The 23,159-nt window shown below is 41.6% G+C and overlaps 1 protein-coding gene across 1 annotated transcript in view; it reads right to left on the bottom strand.

Annotated features, from left to right (window-relative positions):
- Positions 1 to 17,279, bottom strand: part of PPM1A (protein phosphatase, Mg2+/Mn2+ dependent 1A) — a 31,461-nt gene extending 14,182 nt beyond the window's left edge. The window contains exons 1-2 of the mRNA XM_074150050.1: positions 17,172 to 17,279; positions 666 to 1,517 (exon numbers count right to left, since the gene is read on the bottom strand). Coding sequence (XP_074006151.1) covers positions 666 to 1,499 — 834 coding nt within the window. The 5' untranslated portion in view covers positions 1,500 to 1,517; positions 17,172 to 17,279. The remainder of the gene's footprint in view (positions 1 to 665; positions 1,518 to 17,171) is intronic.
- Between the last annotated feature and the right edge of the window lie 5,880 nt (positions 17,280 to 23,159).

Genomic DNA, 23,159 nt, shown 5'->3' on the forward strand with positions numbered 1-23,159 from the left:
TGTAACTGCACCATCCTGCAACTTATTAATACAAAGTAAAAGTTATTGTAGGCAAAATTACACAGATTTGTTACACAAAATAGTCCTATCTTCTTCTACTTGAGCTATTTTCAGAGCTCTATCACACAACACTGAATATGAAATACAGTAATTAAACCAGAATAAAAATGAACTTAGGAAGTCAGATCTTCATATAGCCAAGAAGAAATTTTAAACTGCAAAATATGAAGTCAAGGTTCATTTATTCTGCATTTATCTTGGTGTGGTTATGACAGTAATGTTACTACTATATGCCCAAGAAAGGAAGGAAAAGAATATTCTCTAGCCTGATTAAGTCTTAAGGTTTTGTAAAGTACACTGTGTAACAGAAAAGGGCAGTTGTTGTTGGCTCGCCCATAAATTCCCATCATCTTCTAGTTTCTCAGTGATTGCAATGTATCCGTATACCATTTTAAACTCTTAATTAATGAAAACCACCTAGGAAGACATACTGTTTCTGTTGTGTCTTCATCCCCTCTATCACCATTTTTGTGGGAATCATGGTAATTACTAAGTCATGTTAACATAAACCATTTGGTACTTATAGACTGGAACCAAAACTTATTCTTAAATTGTTCATAAACTTCTAATAGCGAAAAGAGTAAACTTCTCTCAAGTCTGGCTACCTTGTACAAGCAGGTGTCAACTATCTCATTGCAAACTTTCTCAAGGTCATCAGTGACTTCAAGTCTGGATCTTACAAAGTCACACAGCTCTTCATTTCCCATAACATCCCAGATACCGTCGCAAGCCAGTATGATGAATTGATCATCTTCTTCTGATCTCTCAATCTCATAAACTTCAGGCTCAGGTGAGACTAGCTGTTCTGTAGGACCTTTCCCATGGACACATTTGTAATCAAAGTCCCCAAGTGCCCTTGAAACAGCAAGAGAGCCATTCACACGCTGAATCATTACAGAGCCACCTGCATTCTGTATACGCTCTTTCTCCAGTGGATTACTTGGTTTGTGATCCTGTGTGAAGAAGTGAACCTTCCTGTTCCTACAAAGTAAACCTCTTGAGTCTCCACAGTTGATGAAGTATGTATGTTGGGGAGAAATCATGACACCCACAGCTGTTGACCCACTTCTGTCTGCACCATGTTTCTTCTCGGAGATGACTCTCATGTGTTCGTCAATTTGCAGAAAACCTGTTCTGATGCCGCTCTTTACACTTTCTACAGATGGTGGCCCATCTGGCCCTTTAAAATCCTGGTTGCTTGTGATGTGATCTAATAAATGCTCACAGCAGTACTTGGCAACCTGTGACCCAGCATGCCCATCGTATACAGCAAAAAATGACCATCCATCAAGTCCATTTGGCAAACCAATCACGGCCGTATGTGCATCCTCCATTTCAACCCGCCAGCCTTGCATACTACTCAGCCCATAACGAAGTCCGTTCCCTTGCCCCTGGGCATTATGCTTCTCCATCTTTGGCTTGTCTAAAAATGCTCCCATGATGACTTTCCTTCAGTTCTAAAAAGAAAAAAAAAGGATTAAGATATTTCTTAAACATCCTCTGTTTAAACAACTTATTGGAAACTATTAAATAATAGCCCAAATATTGTTAAGATGACAAAAATACAGAGATATGCATATACACAGAAGCTGACTCTTCTGTGTGTCTCAAGTCAAATCTGCATTGCTTTCATCTAATTTAAACAAGGGCATCGGTAATAGCTGAACTGCACTTCTCATGTTGTTCTAAGTATTTTCAGCTGTTTTACTTGAGGAACTTGTATTTCTTTCCAGTACCTAAAGGGTACCTAAAGCCCTAAAGGGGGCTACAGGAGAGATGGGGAGGAACTCTATCAGATAGTGACAGGACAAGGGGTAATGGTTTTAAACTGAAAGAGGAGAGATTTAGATGAGACATTAGGAAGAAATTCTTTCCTGTGAGGGTGGTGAGACCCTGGCCCAGGTTGCCCAGAGAAGCTGTGCCTGCCCCGTCCCTGGAGGTGTTCAAGGCCAGGCTGGATGGGGCTTTGTGCAACCTGGTCTAGTGGGAGGTGTCCTGCCCAGGGCAGGGGGGTTGGAACTTGATCTTCCCTTCCAAACAGAACCATTAGAATTAACTGGCTCTGTTAATTTTAAGACAGCCAGAATTAACTGGCTCTGTTTATTCTATGATTAACAGTTCTGACAAAAGCCTCTAGTATAAGTAAGTATAAAATTAGTTTGAAAGAGGACTTGTTAACTGGCTCTGAATAGCCATGCTCCCTGTGATTACTGAGCCAATGAAAGATTTCAGTGTTTCCAGGACAGTGGCATTCCCTAGATCCCTACCTGCTGGCCACAAAGTCCTGCTCACACTCTGCTTTTTCTGATGATGATGAGAAGATGAAAGCAAACTGATTAGGTTTTACTTTGGGGGATGAGGTTCAGGGTTTTTTGTTTGGTTGGTGCTTTTTTTGTTTTGTTTTGAAACAGATAAAGTGATCTGAACGATCAAGATGATGCCAGAGTCTGCATAAAGGAAGAGGAAACACTGGACAACTAGGAGCAGGACTCGGAAGGAACAGAGCAGCTGTCCCTTTAGGCAGCAGCAAGCCATTAGTTTGGCTCAGCCATCTTGTGAAAGCTCATCCTTAGATTTTCAGTTAAATTACACAGCAAGCTTCTCGGATGTCCGTACTACGGATTTACTTAAAACCGTAATGTATTCCAGCTTCACTGAAAGACAACTGCCCCTGACAAGTCTAAGGAAATCTGTTTGGAAATAAAATCACAAGTAGTGTAAATTCATGCTTCCTTACTGAAACCAGACGAATATACTGCACACCCCATCCTCCTCCTCCTTCCATCACTGGCATGTGATGAGGCAAATATTCATGCTTAAGAGAGTAAGAATTATATTTGCAGGCAGCGTAAACTGACTGGTTTATCTTCATGGCTTTCACATCCTAACCATCCAACCCACCCTTCTAATCCACTTCAGTTTATTTGTGCATTCATTAGTAAAAAAAAAACCCATACAAAATAGGTCACACATTTTACATACTTGCAAATTCTGCCCTGGGAAGCATCAAAGAGTGTGCAAATCACTGTTATACAATACAAGGTAATGGAACAAGACTATGAGCTTTTCCATTTGAAGAGAGTGGACAAAAAGTTAACTGTGAGAAGAGTCTCTGAATCAGATTTTACCTGAGGCCCCAACTAAGCAGCTGTACTAGCAGAAAAGTTAGTATACTATGGGGTTTAGGAGGTTTAAACTTGTATATGGAATACATTTGATAAGTTTTCTAAATGATAACATGCTTTTACTAAAGCACAGCTCCAGCTGTGACACTACATATCCAACAAATCTTTTCACATTGTCTCTTTCAGCCACTATCAACCTTTCTAAAAATTCTGTATGTGTTAGAAGAAACAGTAAAGGTTTATATTTGATCTCACCACAACAGCAATTCAAATGTGAGGCACAGGGACTGGATATACACCCTGGCTCACACGCTTTGTTAACAAAACGAAGAGCTGCACATACCTTGAGATGTCAGCAGCAGTACAATTCTGCTTCCTCTCACCCTGACCCCCACTCTTACCTTCTGTCTCTTCTCAAGCGAACACAAAATATTGATGTCCCCGCAAAGTGTAACTAGCCAACAAAACACAGTGTGCACTGGTCTTGTATTCTAAGCACGTGCATGAGATTAACATTACTGCAGTTGCTAGGAAAAAAATACAACTTAGATTTTTTTATCTTCGCATACAACTCTAGTAAAGTCAGAGTGATCAAAATAATTACAGAATACTGGCATAAATCAAATGGGGAGTTACTTTGCAGAATAATAGACTTTTTATGCATTCCATGATAGCAGACAACTTTAAACTAACATCTAACATCATCTTTTTGACAAAAAGATCATAAAATAGAATGCAGATATTCAATTATTTCACCTTAATTTAGAGCTCAAAAAGCAGAGACTGCCCTGACAAATACCACATTTTTGTGGAGTATTTAACTTTATTACCATGTTTAAAACAAAACAGAAAAACATTAAGAACAGGATACAGTTAAACTGACCACAAGCATGGTCAACTTTGGACTAAAAAAGGCAGTTTTCCTTCTAATTTGTCATATTACTAGGTAAACAATATTCAGAGTTGTGCTTCGTAAGCTGCTTGTCCCTCTCAGCAGTTTGTCATGTAAATCACAATTAAAAACACATACAGACAGGTCCTATGCAGTTCTAGCAACTCATACAGAACTGCTAACACACTTCAGAAATTAACAAATCCACTCTCAATTTAAGATCAAGTTGCCTTATCTCTCCCCAGAAGGTAAACTGAAAGCTGTTGCTATTCTAAATTAAGCCTCATAGGTGAGATGTTGACACATGATTCTTCATGGGTGCGAGCTACCCACTGTAGACGTGAATACAATCAGACAGAAGGATAACCACAATGTGGTCACGTAACTTCTACTTCGGAAGTTATTCACATCCCATAGCATAAAGTAGTCACCTTCTGAAAACTGCAATAATAGATTGCAATTGCCTTCCTTGCAACATTCCAGCTAATCGTACTTCCACCAGAACACCAGTCTAAACCTGGAGGAGAGTAGGCCACGTTTTCAAAATCCTCACCGCATCTGAAGGTATGTTTACTCATACACAGTTTATGTGGATAGGACGAATATGCCAAGCCTTCAGTTTTTCCAGAATTTCAATTCTTGTTCAGAGAAATTTAAGTTTCATGACCAATCTGTGAATTCTTATGAATCAGAGGCTACCTGCTACTTTTCCCCTAACACCCTTATGTGTGGCTAAAACCTGAAGAATTTAGTCTTAGTTATAAAAAAAAAAAAGGGCTTAGTTTTTAAACAAGGGATTCACACACAAAAAGGCTGACATAAGAAAACCGTGCCTCCTTCCTATTAAAAATATCTTTTAGACCTGTTTTCGAGTCCATATCTACAGAAACATCTTTAACACATCAGTGTCTACCTAAATAACTAGTACATTCTTCATTCTTTCACAAGGTTGTTTGTGTACTATACTGATTAAGTTAGAATGACACCTTTAGTTAAGCATATAACTCTGTATGCAAATCACATCAACCTATAGCAGTTCAAGTGTCCAAGTTACAGCATGACTTTGGTATGTAATAACACCGATGAGAAGTCAAACCCAGAACAGTCTACATGCACGTTGTGCAATAAAGCAACAGATTCTGAACATGGTTTAACTTAGCATGCTCTTATATTTCTTTAGTCATCAGGAGTCCTCATCTTATGACCCCTATTCTCCAAATAATTTTACTATCCTTCCCGTTGGCCTTAACGTGATTGCAGAAATGTGTGGCTGCGTTAGAAAACTGCAGTCTCACAGCAGGAGACAGAACCAGCCCTCTACCCTGGACACCTCAACTTTCAGGATGCTTGAATGATGTGCATGCGTACTAAAGGACACAGACATTCTCCCTACTCTTATTAAAGCCGAAGTAAGAGAAAATACACTTTAATCATGAAGTTTAGTGGCAAATGTACACCACGCACCCTTTTTTTCATACAGATCGGCAATTCTGAACAGTACTATAGCAGCAGAGCCCTGTAAAAAGATCAGAGTTGCAACACTTTCTTCAGGAGTGGTAACTCGAACATCATCTGGCACTGCAACTGCCACGATTAGTCAAGTAAATTTCAACTGCAACCTAAGATGATTCTTGGTTCATCATCTCTGTATCAGTGACTTCCACTAGTTTCTCCTAAAAGAGAAGAACTTTCTGCAAAGTTCCTGGGTTTTGGCTCTGGAGAATAAAGAGGCTTCTGAACAAATCTAAAAGTGAAAATGGATCCCTATGCAGAAAAACTAATATGCAGGGGATCTATGCATCTACAAGTGCATCTACACCATGACTTCTGAAATGCTGATTTTGTGGAGGTCAAACTGAAGGACAGCCTCTACAGCAAATGCATTAAAAACTCAAGTTGCAGTTCGCAGACAGAAAAGCAAGAATACTGTAGAGGGCCTAGAAAAATCAACCGATGTAACAAGATCCTGGATAAAACACAAGAGTGCAAAAATTCAAAGGACTGCAGCATTAGAAACAAAACTGAAATAACAAATAGAGCGTGCCAAAGAGTCAGTAGCTAAAATCCTTGAAAACAGATGCAACTGGAGAACAGAGCGGCACAGAAAAGAAGGGTAATTAGTATACTGGACCATGGACAACCACAGATACATCACTGGAATGCATGAAATCTCTTTGACCCTTTCACCTGTCCCTCAAATTATGCTATCCAGACAGCACAACTATAACACCTTCTTAAATACACAAAAATAAATTCTACTGTTTTGCTATTTGCTTATTTGTTTGCTTGAAGGTTCAAATGAAGGTAAGTCCTAAATTGTTCTCAAAGGACAGCTAATGTAGTTCCACATATCCCTGTAAAGAGATATTTTTCCAAGGAATTCAGACAAGGACTTGATTGTCTTGTCCAAGAAAACCAACCACCCCATCTGAAACTTGTACTTTAACAATATGAAACTTAATAATCCTTTTAAAACAATGTTCGAGTTGTATTCCTTCCACTAGGATAAGCTGCTTATATGAACCACACAATTCACAGGCACTTGTTCAAACTAAGCTGAGAAATGTCCCCATACTCCAATTTCCTGGAAAAATTCTCCAAGTGACATTACGCCCTGGGTGTCGTAATGAGCACCATAAAGAAAGATTACAACCTTTAGTTGAACTACAGGGGACAGAGCAAGTCACCAAATTATACAGACTGCTACTGAGTAGAAAAAGGGCACTTGATCACTTCAATCTGATCTGTGGTACTTTTCCCCCTGCCTTAAGGCCAGACACAGTAACCAGTCAGCATGTAATTGTGCAAATGTGGAAACATTTTCAGAAGTTAGCGCCTGTTGAACGAGAAAGTGACAGTACGTACTGGATGCCCCAAATCAATGTTAACAAACAACAAGTCAGAGATCATTCCAGGGATCGGAAGAATGACTAAAATAAAACAGAACACACAGATGAGGAGACATAATTACACCACAGTCATGGGCTGAATGAAGTCATGAAAAAGCTTCTTGCCAATGACACTATTTAAAAACTATTGGAGGCTATATGATTGAGTTCTGGCACTCGTGGTTCAACAACATTCAACAAAGTACTGAAAATTACAGCTGATGTTTCTGAATATGTACTTTCAGACACAGGAATACAAAGCCAACTAGGAGATGTGAACTATGAAAAAGAAGTAAAAGAAATAAAATACAGAAACAGGGCTATTTTAATAAACATGGACAAACACACAATTTCCTCACCAGAATATTTGCATCTTGGAGATGCCACTGTAGTCTGCATTGTATTTCAATAAGACAATTGCAAATAGAACATAAGAGGAAACTACCCATAGGGGTAAGAAAGTTTGTAATAACTGACGGTTTTTTGTTTTAGACAGATGTAGGAGCTATAGCTTTAATAAGAGTAGGGAGAACGATCTATGTGGCAGACAAAGGGAACAGGAAAGGTAGACAGACTGCCAATACTAAAGGCAGTAAAGAGAAATATCAAAGTTCTCAGAAACAGGCCTTCAGACAGGCAAGAACATCTATACACGGATGCAAGTGAGAAACAGAGCAAAAAAAAAAACAACCCTGGAGGTAAGCAAGCTGACTCTGTGTGTACAAGGGAAAGTACGAATTGTTTCAACCTTTTCCCACTTAACGTTCCCTCTCTCTCTGTAATTAATACACAACAGTGATTACAATTACAACTTCGTACCACAGCAGCAAATACTAAATGACTGAATGACTGCACCTCCGACACAGACACCTATGAGCTCTGACCTCTTGACAGCTGACCCACAGGCACTGCCATTTCACTGAGCTAGGTTGTTTTCAGGGCAGTTTCTTGTTGGGTTTGGGGGTGTGTGTGTCTTGTTTTTTTTAATTTTTTATTATTTACTGTTTTTTTTTTTTTAAATTTTTTTTAAGACAACTTCTCTTCTGCTTAAAAACCTTTCTCCTTCCTAGAAGCTGACAATCCGAATGCCCATACTAAGCAGCAAAATATTTTACCCTACTTGTTTTCCTATGTCAATATATTTTTAATGTGTGTACATGGCATAGAGGTAGAATCTAAGCAAGGATTGCTAAAGCCTCCAGAAGTTTTCTGAGAAACAGAAGGCAACATTTCTAAGTTAACACTGTCCCTCCAAAAACATCTTTCAGCTTTGCTTTTTCTTAAAACATCTTCTTCTGCTTCTACCTACCTTTCCTGCAGACAACTAACTCGGTTCCAAGGTTAAAGTATGAGCTGCTATTCTCAATACGAATGGACGTTGGCTGAGGTTCAAACTCCCTCCGAAAGAGATGTATGTAATCTGATTTTTGAAAAAGCAAGCCCTGGACATTGAAAAAGATAATTCACCTCTCTAACAAATTGTTTCTGCAGAAGTTTGAAAGACATGCGATGTAGTTTCAGGATTCCTTTGTGGAGCTGTTTTCATTTTCCTCTATGGTCAGTTACTGAAGAAAATAACTTCCTTCCAGAATCACCAGGACCACTGCTAGGAACACAGAAATCACTAAATTGATTTTGAGGAGATACAACTCACATCCACAAATACCAGTCGCTCATCAGGATACTAACATAACTGACACCCCCAAAACACAATTAAGGTACTACTACTTGGCCCAGACAGAATTCTTGCTTCTTTTTAAATATTTGTACTACACATTAGAGGTAGGAAAGCGTAAGAAAAAAAAAGCACTAGGCAGCAGTATCAAAGTACGAGCAGCCCAATCACTATGAAACTGTGGAGACAACCAAAATGGCATTAACAAGTACCATGAAAATCTGAAAATCAATGAGACAGTTCTGCATAAATTCATATGCTGCTGTCTGAACAGAATGAGAATGAAAAAGCCAAGGTCCTTGCTTGAAAGCATTAATAAGCAGGAAACATGGCCATGCTGGTGTTTAATTCAGCACCTTTCCGGTTATACTTAATTTTCCAAAGATTTCTTACTTAAAAGTGTTGGAAGATAAACAAAAGACACTCATTTCAGACACAGAGAATAGACAACTGCTTTGGTAATAGCACACAGACTCCTGCAGACTCCAGCCAAAGTTCAAAGCCTCACTGAAGCAAGGACTATAAAAAGGAACTGGAAGATCCAAGGAAGCTGAGGTCTACGTAGACAAAAGTTGGGAGAAAGAAAGGCCTTGCTTCATTTTATACATCAATAAGATGCAGTAAGAGTCACATTTTTTGAAAGAGCAAGGCAAATGTGAAAATAAGAATTCCAACCTAACTGCTCATATCAGAAAGAGTACACAGTGCTATGCAGCTATTCCAACAAAACTACACACAGCAATACAGCTTCACCAGAAAGAAAATATGGGTGAAAAGGAAACAGAAAAAGACAACGCAGAAGAATGGAGTTATAGTAAGTCATAAAAGTTGAATTACAATTTTTTCCAGTATTTGTAATACCAAGAGTGCTCTGCCACTCTCACCTACCATCATAACAGAATATTAATCCACTCTTAAACATCATGGCCCTAATTGACAGTTCTTACTTGAGTACAAGCCACTGAATGTCCAAGAATTGAACAGATCTGAACATATTAAATGCTTTAAATAATAGCTAAACAAACCCTGTTCTATAAATTTCACTTTTTTGATCTCTCATTTACAGTTTGAAGCCCCAGCATCTTCATTCACTGCTAATATTATCAATCAAACAATACTTGCTATTAAAAAAAACTGAAGACTCATAGAGGAATGTTTTCTTTAATAGAAGAACGACACTATTCCACTGCCTTTCCAGAAAGGAAAAAAAAAACCACAACCCACACAACAAAACAAAAAAAAAGCATTTGCTTTTTTATCAAGTTCAGCTAAACCTATACAGAAAAATCAAGACACAGTTCGAGTCCTAGCCCAAGGCCTCTAAACCAGAATAACTTATTAGAATGACCAGGACTGCTAAGGTTGTTCAAAAGCCACTGGAGTGAAGTCAAGGTACTGCCAGTTTGTCTTTGTCAGTGTTTTAGCCAAAGTGTTAACATAAACTAGGAAAAAGATGCTACATGGAAAAAGGTCCCAGTGGGATTATTCGCTGAGACTCCAAAAACAATAGGAGGCTTGAATAACAATAACTGACATTCACTTGCACACACTCTCTCATCTGTGGTGACGTACTTCAGGAAACTGCCACTTTTTTTTTTTTTTAACAATTAGCATGATTTGGTATTGGCATTTGTGGTAATGTGTATGGACTCTTACAGAATCCCACCATCCTTCTGTCATATTGTTTCACTGATAACCTCACTACAAACATCTTAAAAACCCAAGTTAATACAGTCCTAGAAACCTTCAAGAAATTGAACACATGGAATCCTCACACTACCTCCTCTTTAATTTTTAGTCTTTGTGTCTCCAGTTGCTCACCAAGGTCACTGCTCTTTTAAAAAAATAATTATTTAAGGCTTTCAAACTTCAGGTTTTCTTAACTTCAACAATAAGCATCAGCCACCTATTTCTGATTTGTCTTGTGAGTAATTTCTGTCGGCTGAACATGAGCCAGCAGTGTGCCCAGTGGCCAAAAAGGCCAACAGCATCCTGGCCTGTATCAGGAATAGCGTGGTGAGTAGGACCCGAGAAGTGATTGTCCCCCTGTACTCCGCACTGGTGAGACCCCACCTCGAGTACTGTGTCCAGTTTTGGGCCCCCTACCACAAGAAGGACATTGAGGTGCTGGAGCAGGTCCAGAGAAGGGCAACAAAGCTGGTGAGGGGTCTGGAGAATAAGTCTTACGAGGAGAGGCTGAGGGAGCTGGGGTTGTTCAGTCTGGGGAAGAGGAGACTGAGGGGAGACCTTATCGCTCTCTACAACTACCTGAAAGGAGGCTGTAGAGAGGCAGGGGTCGGTCTCTTCTCCCAAGTTACAGATGATAGGACAAGGGGCAATGGCTTCAAGTTACGCCAGGGGAGGTTCAGGTTAGATATTAGGAAATATTTCTTTACTGAAAGGGTTGTCAGGCATTGGAATGGGTTGCCCAGGGAGGTGGTTGAGGCACCATCCCTGGAGGTATTCAAGAGAGGAGTTGACATGGTGCTCAGGGATATGGATTAGTGTTGGGTGGTGTTTTGTGTGTGTTTTTTTGGTTGGTTTTTTTTGTTGGGTTTGGTGGTTAGTGGTTTTTTTTTTTTTTTTTTTTTTTTTTTTTTTTTTTTTTTTTGTTTAATCGGTTGGACTAGATGATCTTAAAAGGTCCCTTCCAACCTAGGTGATTCTGTGATTCTGTAATTTATTTATCAATATGGAAGAATAAAATCAAAGTGAAAATAAAGTTTATCCAGATAGTGCTTAGGAGTAAAATAAAAATAAACTACTTTAAGAAAATTCAACCAGTATGCATGCACCCAATGATTAGAACACATTTGCATGAAGGCCCCAAAGTTTCCTGTTTAGCCAAGTACTCAGTATTTTGAAATAATTGGAAGTAAGATATATAAACAATTTCCCAGACCCTTCGCTTCACATGAAAATACTAGTGGGGTTCTAATCTCAGCAACATTACCACTAGTCTGGTGAGGACATAGGAAAAGCTGCATAAAGAGACTTAAAACCTGATGACTACACATGGGAATAAAATATGAAATGTTCTGAAGTGTACAGCTGTAACCTGGCTTTGCTTGCAAGGAAATGACATCAAAACTATGCCAGAAACACATTTAAGATCTGGAAGTCAAATCCTCAAAGCTTAGCAAAAGCCAGAGTTTGTTCATTTGTACACACAGAGAGTTTTTATTTACAAAGCTATTTTGCCCTCACATCCCCAGCATTCCTACATCATTAAAAGAACAAGGATAGAGCATGACTGCTGCAATAAAGCAGATTTCCCCTCCAAGAATACATAAAAATAGGAAAAAAGAAACCAAGGGAAAACTACATTGTTTTAGTCTTTTATGCAGACAATAACTTTCAGGATAGAAGGCTTTCCTCTGAGGGTCACACTGATTACCAAGTTCACTTCTATCACTATCAGTGCAGAGTTTACCTATTTCCCTATGGTGAACAAGGCAGTACAGTGCTCTCCTGAGTCCAAACTTGAGTTCTCTGCAGCTCTAAATATTCTGCTCACCGAATGAGGACATTGTCTAATTCACCTGTTCTCCAAAATACAAGCAGTGTAATGCCAGCATTTCCTAAGCTTACAGAGCCTCATTCTGCAGCCTCAGATGGCTCTTTACTGAGGGAAACTGTACTACATTTTTTAGAAAGGTCTACTCAAATACTTATTTTTCTGGTTCCCCCAGTCAATTGTAATATTTACTCATAGAAAAGGATTCTTTCCTCATGAAATGTTCCTACAATTTAATACTAATCACTTGCCCACATTTTTCTGCTTCTGCATCCCTTTCCAAAGATTGGGTTTTACTTAACTTAGCAGATAGCTGGAGTATTCCTTATGCTCATCTCCAAACACAAAGAGTTTAGGCACAGTTCTTGTGGCTACTTCATCTTAGGGTATTTCATAAGTAAAAAAAAACCAGAATTTTATGCACAAATAGCTATGATATATGGTCAAGAAGAACACAGACTAACACTCACATTCCAGATCAAAAGCACAGTTGGCAGTTAAAATGAACTGTATGCATAGATACAGGAAATCCTTCAAGTTACACAGCCGAGACCCAAACGTGAAAGCACATTTCATCCTCTAGGTCACAATCCAGCAACCATGAGAGCAACATCATACATCTGAGTAGTCCCACATAATTCAGTTGCACGTGGCTATTCAGCGTAAGCACATTTAAGTGCTTTGCTTTATTTAAACTGCAGCTATCAGAATACAAGTCATATTACACTTGAGTCTCTTTGGTTTGTAACCTATTATCTTCGAAGACTTTAGAGATATTTTTATCTGTTAAAATAGTCTTATCTGAACTGAGAACTAAGATGTTAGCAATAAAAAGGCTAAAGTACTTTTCCCTCTATGTGTAAACTGCTAGAATTTCTCTACATGGCAATACTGAAACCTGATTAGCCAGGTTGTTTTTTTTCCTTTGTATCACTCAGATGCTCTTTTGCTAGTACACCGCTATAAAGTTTACACTCTGAACAGTAGAAGTGTACTTCATTGGAACTATCTGTAGATGAAGGAAGTTTTTATTCTGTTGTTTTAGCCACATACAAACACCTTTTCTAAAAAGCTGTTAGAAAAATCTGAGCAACTGTTTCCCATATTTATAAAAACACTGTTTTGTAGACTTCAGTAGCAAGCTGAAATATCCATTAGTTAATTTTACCAGTATGTGAAAACAAAACAAAAAAAGGAACACCCACTAAAACAAAGGCTTGTTCAAACAAAAACAGAAATAATAATTAAAAAAAAACAATAGAGACTTGACAGACATCTGCAACTTAGTATGTGGTTTAACACAGAGCAAAGTTTAACAGATAGAAATATAGAAAAGCAGACCTCACAGCATTGGTTTAACACCAGTAACACTCAGCCAGATACTTCCTCTACCCAGAGAGAAAAAAAAAAAAAAAAAAAAAAAAAAATCAGTCTACTCGCTCCCATGGTACCACACTTTCTTTTTTCTCCTGCCCCAATTACAATTTCCTTGGTCTAAACCTTCTTCCTAGTCTTAAGATTTAAACTATTTACTCTAGCAATATTAAATCTTAATAAGTCCTAAATTGTTTCCTCACAGACAGATAACAAGAGGAGCAACATAAAGAAGCTACAAGGAGATAACGCTATCTCCACTGTGATCCACACCACATCAGGGCTCAAATACACAAAACTTTCTTAAAGAACATTGTCATGCACTAGCTAACAGGATGTACATAAAATGCCATAAAAATCACATTTTATTGTACGTTCCCTGGATCTTATAAATATCCTAAGAAAACTGGCATTGTTTCAGGGATTAGATACCGTCTATATGGACTTTATACTTTGCAATTTGCCATTCTTTCAATAAAGAGCATTGTAGTGAACCATGTCCGAGTTTTACAGAAGTTTATTTCCTTATCCTAGCATTTTCAATTGCATTTGGATCACGTGACTAAAATTGAAGACATCAGTAAGAATTCAGCAAAAAAGTAGTTTTCAAAAGAACAAATAAGACTACTGGTTGCATCATTTAAAATCACTTAGAGATGATAAACCAATGTTTCCCAAAAAAATGTAATAGTGAGGTACAATTTATGTGAAAAGAGGAGCAAGAAATACAAAGGGCCACATACAATGGTAAGAATAAATGTTGTTTGGTTCAGGTATAGCTATGCTAAGCCACTGTTTTCTTGACTTCAAACATTGTTACTATTAAAGCCTTTTAAAAGAGTGGCAGGGCTGCAGAGACAAAATGAATACAATTATTTTATAGTACTTCCCATTCCAAAACTCGCTTATTTAATACACAACCTGCATTGTTCAATCACTTAATTCCAATGCAGTTCTGCTTAACCAATTAAGCATTTTTTTACTTCAGAATAGACCTAAAGATGCAAAAATTAAGTCAATAGTAATGTCAGCATTTTAGTAAGAAACACGTTATTGTTAAATGACTTATATTTAGGTCATCTTGTGAAAGTAGCTGCTCTATATTCCCTAGTTCCACTAAAAAGGAAAAGTGCAATAAGATCTCTTATTGACAGCTGCATTCAAAAACATACCAGTTACGTAAGTTTGCAAATTATACTGTGCCAGAGTTAAATATCTAAGCATTTTAATGACAGTTCTCAAAATGCTATCTCAGCAGGAATGACTCAACTCCACTGCATAAGCCGCACTTCAGATAAGAAGCAACTAGCTTGATTTTATAGAAAAAAAAACCTTTTTGTATTCTGCTTTAATTCAAATTGGACTACGTGAGTTCTGCTTGTTTAGACCTGCAAGCTTCACCAGTCATTTGGCATTTCCACCTCTCCCCCTCCGTTTCAACAAAAGTATCTCAAGCTTACCTACAGACAGTTAAGTAAACACTTGGAAAACGGGTATGGTTGTCTACTGTACCTCAAAGGGAGAGATTTTCCAGACAACTAACTACCAACCAAAGGACTAAACCTATAATATTAACTAGAGATAGGCCTTGTCTGTATACAAGAAAAACACGGCTATGCCAGAAGAGCGTGAGAGTACAGACCAGCCCTCTCCAGTGCAGGCCACACTTATCAGGGGGTTTTATCAGGTATTTACGTCTGTGAGGAAAACATTAATAACTGGTATGATGCATCAGCGAGTCTTTCACTCTTAGTCCAGTCTCATATAGAAAGGTAGACCCAGAAAGGCCTGTAAGGGAAAGCTTTAGGAGGAGCTGTCCCTACACCAGGGAAAAATGCTGGTACACCTCTCTAAACTGCCCTCCTGCAACACCTTTCGTTTGATTGGATAGGTAAAATGCAAAACTTCCCTGACCCATGTTTTTTCCCCTCATCCTCTGTCTCTGATGTATTTGTAGCAAAACCATGAATAGTAATAGAAGGGAAACTATCAAAGAAGAAATGTGGGTAGAACTTGCACAATTCTTGGTCATTTGGCAATTCACAAAGGGTCCTGAGTAACAGCAGCTGCCTTGCTTTATTTCACTAGTGCTTCACAAATCCCGCTTCAGCTACCTAGTCACTGGAATAGTTCAAGTACAGGCTCAGGGAAGTACTACACGGGCTCATATTTGAAAAGTAATTTCCTAGACTGACAGAGTTAGACCTTCTACTTACTCTGACGTTAAACACCATGATCTGAAGAAAACGTATCACCTACCTTCAAACCTACTGCTCTCAGGATCTAAAACTGCTTTCTGCTTAAAAAAATAAAGAATTCCTTTGTATGACATACCTTAAACCCTAAGGTTACCAGTCAGGTCATCTGAATGACCAGCACTTTCTCATTTGACAAAAGGTACAACTCAAAAAACATTAGTTCTTCACAAGTACTACTGCAAACTTAAATGTTAGTTTGCAACAACAGAATTTTTGCCATACACATGGCAACACCGAAATATTTTAATTGTACTAAATAAATACAAACACATATCGAACAGATGTCTACAAAATCAATTATTCTGAAACTATTAACCTGCAGCCAGTCTTAAAGCTGTATCATATCTACTATAATACAAACTAATGTAATAAAAAGGTTAGACGTATGGTCAGAAGAACCTCTGGCATTTAACTTGCAATCCCGATCACCCAGTACATCACTGGACAACCTTTTAATCAAGGAGAACATTTTCTTCTACCTACTTTTAACATGGACGCTATGACAGATCACAGATCACCAGCGTAACCTTTACTCACAACACTGTTTTCAAAGGCAGCAAAATCTGTCTTAAACTTTAAAGGCCCGAAAGGCGATGGCGAGGGAAAATCGTTCGCTGCTTAATAGTGTCACTATTTGGGGAGTGCTTGATGCTGCGACCCTTGCTAGGGCGGGGTGCTTTATAAATAGATGCAGGTTGGTTGTGTTTCCCCCCCTCCCCCAGTGCCGTGCCCCAAGCGTCTGGGTGGCGATGGGAGAGGTGGCTGTTTATAGCCATTATTAAATGAACCCTGAATCGGTCAAGAAAAGGGAAGGGGGGAGGGGAGGAGGAAGAAAAGGAAAGCTGCTGCTACCTGAGCTAGGCCCCAAACCCTCTGCTCACCCTCCTCCTCCCTTTCTTTCCCCACGCCCAGCCCCAAGGGCCTGCCGGGCCACCCCATCGCTCTTGGGCGAAGCCGCCTGTAACGCAAGGGCTGCGCAACGCAGCCCCGCGGCCAAGCCGCCTTCAGCCCCGGGGGCGGGGGGGGGAGGCCGTGAAGGCTCCTGGCAGCAGCATCCCAAGCCGGCTCGCGCCCGCGCCGCCCCCCCGTCCCATTTCCCTCCCTCTCGCCGCCCCGACCCAGGACCGGCCGCTGCCGCAGGGGATGGCGCCTCAAGTCTTCAGCGGGGCTACCGGAGGGACGACCTCCTTCCGCCACCGCCGAGCCGAGGGAGAGCAGCCCCCGCCTAGGCCACCCCCAGCTTGTTTACAGGCCCCGGGGCCCAGCCGGCGGCGGCCGCCGCGGCCCTTCAGCGCCCCGCCGTAGCCCGGCCCTGCTGCCATCCCCTCAGCCCGCCTCAGCCCAGCCCGCAGGAGGCCCCCGCACTGCGCAGAGCCACTTACCCCCTCCCGGCCGCGGCGGACGGCGCCGGCTGTGGCGGGCAGGGACGCGCTCCCGAAGGTGCGTGGGGCAGGGAGGCCGGGGGCAGGCGGGGAGGTCCGCGGTGGGGCCGGCCAGAGGAGAAGGAGGAGGAGGAGGAGGGGGGGGGGGGGGGGAGGGGGGCACCGGGCTGGCGGCCTCGCCTCAGCTCATTCACAGGCGGCGGCTGTCGAGGGCGGCTCTCTGCCCATGGGGAGCCCAGCGCTCATCTCGCCTCCGCTCCTCTGTCCCCCCACTCCTCCTCCTCCTCCTTCTTCTCCTCGCTCGGCGGCCGCCGCCGCCGGCTCCCCCCCCCCCCCCCCGGCGTCCCCTAAGCGGAGCGCCGTCCGTCCCCCCCGCTCTACGCGGCGACACACGCAGTGCACCGCCTCCGCCCCTCTACGCATGCGCGCCGGCGACGGGGGGGGAGCGCCCTCACCCTTTCCCGCCTCGTCGGGGGCGCACGCCCAAAAAACCAACCAACCACCACCAGTGCCAAAACGCCTTTTTTTCAGGGCCAAAGCCCCCGGCGGCACGAGCAGATGTTGGGACTGGGAGAGCCGCAGCGGGGGAAAACGGGAGGGGAGGAGGCGGTTAGGGGTATTACATCACCCTCCGCCCCGCCGTCCTCACCCCCGCCCCCGAGCTGGGCCTGACCGAGCGTGCGCGGGAGCGCGTGGGCGGGGCGGGGCGGGGCGGGGGTGCAGACGTCATCGATACCGCCGCGTTCCCTGAGGTGCGAAGTCAGCGCGAGCGTCAGTGTCTTCTGCGCCCGGTCCCGGTCCCGGTCCCTCACCGCTTGCCTGAGGCGGAGTGAGGTTGAGGCCCTGTCGGAATCGGCTTCCTCTCTCAGAGGAAACATCTCACGCTCCTCGGCGGAGCCAGGGCCTGAGGAGAAGTCACCCCGTGGCTGTCGCCTCCCCAGGGCCGCGCTGGGAGATCCTCTCAGCCGCCTAGAGCTGAGGTCCGCGGGCTTTCCCTGCTGAAAGCACGGCTGCTGGCGGAATCAGCAGCGGATTACCAGTAATGAAGGCATAATGGGTTTAATGATCCCATGATTTTTCAGCTGCCCTTTGATGAAGGCCGGCCGGCTGACAGAAGGGAGGGGAGTACGTTCAGGGAGAGTTCCCCCCCCCACCCCCCCCCCCCCGGCCTGGAAGGAACAAACATAGAGGACAAGCCATTAGACAAACCTCTGTTTTGTCAGATCGGGGGAGGAGAATGTGGCGGGGCGGGGGGAGGATGAAGGCGGCTGCGGTGGGAGAGGGATGACTCGGCGCTGGGGGACGGACGGACGGACGGTCCGCGCGCCTAATTCCAGCAAGCCAGGGTTAAATCGCGGGGCTGGGGATTTTCGAGGGTGGAGTGGATGCGAGGAGTTCTTTTAAAGGGAGGATTAGGGATGCATAGTTAAGTTTTGAGGCTGTGAGGAAGGATTTGAGAGAGAGGTACTGAAGAGGGCTGGGGAAAGGTGAAGTGGGCACTTAGCTAAAGAATCTGTAAGGTTGTCTACTTTAGATAGTTTCCACCGTTAACAGCAGTCAGAGCAAACAGCCATATGTTAAGGTATCCCTAAAGCGAATGTTTGGAAAGCCCTCAGGTTGCTGGTTGTGTTCCCCTAGCCATTGGAGATAACAATCAGTGCAGCTTCAACCCGAGTGTGCCAGCGACTGAAGGCAGTTAATTGAGGGCTTTTGCGCAGATAAGACCTAAAAAAACAGCAAAGCCTTACCCGGAAATAGCTAAAAGAGCTGTAACAAATACAACAAAACCTCATCGTTGTAGGGCTTTCCTGCAATAGATAAACGGACTGTGTTTCAGCGTGATTAGAAAATCTCCAGTTTCCATTGCTGACTCTGGCTGAATGGTATGTTTGGAGCCGATCTCACCCTATTCACCCTAATCGTGTTTGTTAGCATGATACTGAGCAGCGCTCAGTAGTGCTCAACGCTGCGTTAACTATCTCAGGCCTTCAAATTGTAGTTAAATGCAGCAAAATTTGTCAGTGGAAAGAAACCTTTACGGAGATTTAAATGCAAAACATTCTGAAGATATGTTGCTGGGGAGCAGAATACATGCAGCATATTCCACAATGAAAGGGAGATTTTGGAAGGTCGTGGAGTAATTCACATAATCTTTGTAAATGCAGTTTTGAATTTCCTTTTGGTGTCCGAAGGCAATTAGTTACAATTTTGATGCAGTTCAGATTTTTAAAACTGCATTTTTTTTTTTTTCTCCAAAAACTTCTGCAATATACAGGCAAGGCAGAGATTATGCAGAATAGTTCCTGCAGGCATGTGCCATGCTTCTTTAACGTCTGCACTTAAACACAAATTTAATTTTTCACCCTCCTTTTCCACTTTAATAAATCTCGCCTAACATTTTGAATTATATATAATTGTAGATTCTACTTACTGTTACCTACAGCTGGTGTTTTGTGTTTTTTAAATACAAGTGAACAAAAACATGGCCTAGCTTTTTTTGTGATGCCCTAGTTTTAAGCTGCAGGAATGTAATAACAGCAGAGAGTTTGCCACTGTCATTTTCTATTTATATGTTTTTCTTGGGAAATTGGATGGAGTCGAATTACCACAGTATTTTCTTGAAGTGTAACTTTTACTTAGTTTGCTTGTTTTGCCTGGCCTTTTGTACTGATAATGGTAATAAATATTTACAAGAAATTCAAACAGCACATTTAATCAAGATAAAACAACTATGTATGCCTCGACTATGCATATTTGTAGCTGATGAGACTACATCTCCCAGCGTACAACTCTTTATTTTCCCTTTGCCTGTAGATCAAGATGGGTTACAGCTTGTTTGGGACCTGTAGTCACTAAAGTCATTAGCACCACAGTCAAGGAGGCAGTAACAAGAGCCATTGCAAAACTCTTTCAACACTGCATCATAAACCGTGACCGAATCATTGAGAAGAATCATATTTCACTGTTTTGAACAAGGATTTTCTATTAGCATAATAAAGCATATTTTAAATGATGTACTGTTCCACAGGATATTTTTAGAGAATACTATTTTTAGAGGATTTTTTTTTCTGCTTCCTGTTACATCTTTTAAAAAGTCTTTAGATGGATGGTATTTGCCAAGAGTATTTAAACCAACTCGATGTATCTAAATAAACAGATCTTTGCCATCTATGCACTTTACTGCCTATGCCTGGTTATTGCAGGCAGGAGGATAATTTTGTCCAATGTATTCATTGAAATTGTCAATTTAGAAAATTCCACGCTTAGTCCAATAAAGCTGTTCCAAATGACGTGATTTCCCATAAAAAGAGGATATGGGATCTGCAAAAGAGGATATGGGAACTGCATATGGGATATGCAGTTGCTACTGGGATCCCATGGTAATTTAACTACATTTTGGAATCGGTTTCCATTGTAATGGCTATATTCTGTGCCAGTCTGCTGTAATCTCTGTGTGTTGCTATTGCCCAATGCTCATTTCAACTCTTTTAGTTTTAACACCAGTTAGTTAAACTTCTTTTATTATAAGGTATATTGTGAGGTATCAGATTTTTGTCTGTATGTTGCTTAAGCAGGGTATGTTTAGTGCAAATATTAACTGTTGTGTTGCATGATTTAGATTTATTGATCCCTAAGTGAAAAAGCTGTCCTTTCAGTGTCTCACATGCAGTTTATTTAAAAGGTCAGGACAAGCAGAGCCTTTCGTTTCAACTTCCCTTACCTATTGTCCCTGTTGCTCTTATTGCCTACCATAAATATTCAATATAGATGGGAAATCATAGAGTTGTCTGGGTGATAGAGACCTTTAGGATCATTGAGTCCAACCATTAACCCAGCACTGCCAAGTCCACCACTAAACCATGTCCCTAAGCACCACATCTACCCATCTTTTAAATACCTCCAGGGATTCAACCACTTCACTGGGCAGCCCGCTCCGATGTTTGATAACCCTCTCAGTGAAGAAATTTTCCTAGTATCCATCCTAAACCTAAAGATTTAGGATGCCTAAATAAAGGGTATGTATACCCTTTAATATCTCTGACACAACAAATGTAGGTGTTGATCATGTAATGTATTTGAAGTTACTCTGCAGCCCAAAAAGCTGGTAGACTGTGGGGTTTGTTTTGTTTGGAATAGGTTTTATGTCACCTAGTAACATCTAAATATTAAGCACATAAGCTGTTGTCCAGGCTCTCTTGGTTCAATGGAGAGAGACAGGCACCTTCAGATGGTTATTACTGCTGTGCTTACATTGGTGTCTAAAGCGGGTTGGGTGAGTTGCCTTCTGAGGGTGACTTTTTCTCTCCTGTAGCTTCTGTGACTACAGAAGAAGCTTAGATGACCACCTAGACTAGACCCTTACTTTGTAGATGGCTAAAATGAAAATGACCTGTGGTGCTTAGAGGTTATCTAATAGAAATCTTCATATTCATTATATGTGTGGCTTGTAATGGTGTGATCATGAACTTGCCAGAACTTTATACTTGGCTTGTGAAGTACTAATGCCATGCCCCATCTCCTCCAGTGGGCTGTACCTATTTTTAGAATTGAAAAGCTTGCTGAATGACTATGCTGCAGGCTTTATGTCTTTTTGGTACTATTCCTGCAACACCCTGGTGTGATGACATCTGTGGGTATCTGCTCAGGCAGCTGTGCCTTTGGGAACTCCATAAAATGGCAATCCTGTAGCTATGATTCATAATCACATGATGTTTAAATCATCAAAAGTGCACACCTAGGGTGTATCCTATATCCAGACTGAATTTATCTGAAAGATGTCACAAAGACTTTGGTCTTTTGAAGAGTGTCATATGCAAATGTCCTGCATTCTTGAAATGCAGCAGTTCTGATGTAAATCGCTTTCTGCTAGAGTCCTGAAAAGTGCTATGCAAACTGCTAGCTTTGGCCCCTCTGAGATGAGATTTATGCTCTCCTCGTACCTTTTTAAAACAACATTCAAACAGTTAGGATATTTGTTAAAAACAAATGCTAGTATTTTTCAATCTACAAAATTAGGTACGAATCATTAGAGCATCACAGCAATGCTCAGTGATGAGTTTTATTTTTCCGGTGAAATTTGCTGATGGAAGTAACCTGCAATTCAGGAAAAACAGCAAATGCAAAGTACAGTAAAGACCTAAATATTGATAGAGGGAAAACCCTTTTATGCTGAAAATTAATATAAAGCTTTATTCTAGAATATTGTTATTTTTTTTGTCTCACCATTTTTCTCCTACTTTTTTGCACCCCGCCTGGAGTACAGTGTCCAGTTTTGGAGTCTTCAGCACAGAAGGACATGAACCTGTTGCAACGGGTCCAGAGGAGGGCTATGAAGATGCTCAGAGGACTGCTGTGAAGATGCTCAGAGGGCTGGAGCACCTCTCCTATGAAGACAGGCTGAGAGAGTTTGGACTGTTCAGCCTGGAGAAGAGAAGGCTCTGGGGAGACCTTATAGCAGCCTTCCAGTACCTGCAGGGGGCTACAGGAGAGATGGGGAGGGACTCTTTGTCAGGGAGTGTATCCACAGGACAGGATGAGGGGTAATGGTTTTAAAGTGAATGAGGGGAGATTTAGTGTAGATATTAGGAAGAAACTCTTTCCTGTGAGGGTGGTGAGACACTGGAACAGGTTGCCCAGAGAAGCTGTGCCTGCCCCGTCCCTGGAGGGGTTCAAGGCCAGGCTGGATGGGGCTTTGAGCAACCTGGTCTAGTGGGAGGTGTCCCTGCCCATGGCAGGGGGGTTGGGACTAGATGATCTTCAAGGTCTCTTCCAACTCTAACCATTCTATGATTCTATATAAAAAGGGACAAAATAGACAAGTTTGATGTCTGAAGCAGTGCTGGCATGGCATTCCAGGGTATGCCAATTCATTTTGGCCCCTCTGCTATTTTCCAGATTCATGATGGTAGGATGTAAATGGTCTCATTGGGACCATCTGCATTACTCTTCAGCACAGAAACCATGGAACAGCTTAAAGCAACATTAGTA

This window comes from Numenius arquata, chromosome 6 (assembly GCF_964106895.1).
Source record: "Numenius arquata chromosome 6, bNumArq3.hap1.1, whole genome shotgun sequence".
NCBI classification, from domain to species: Eukaryota; Metazoa; Chordata; class Aves; order Charadriiformes; family Scolopacidae; genus Numenius; species Numenius arquata.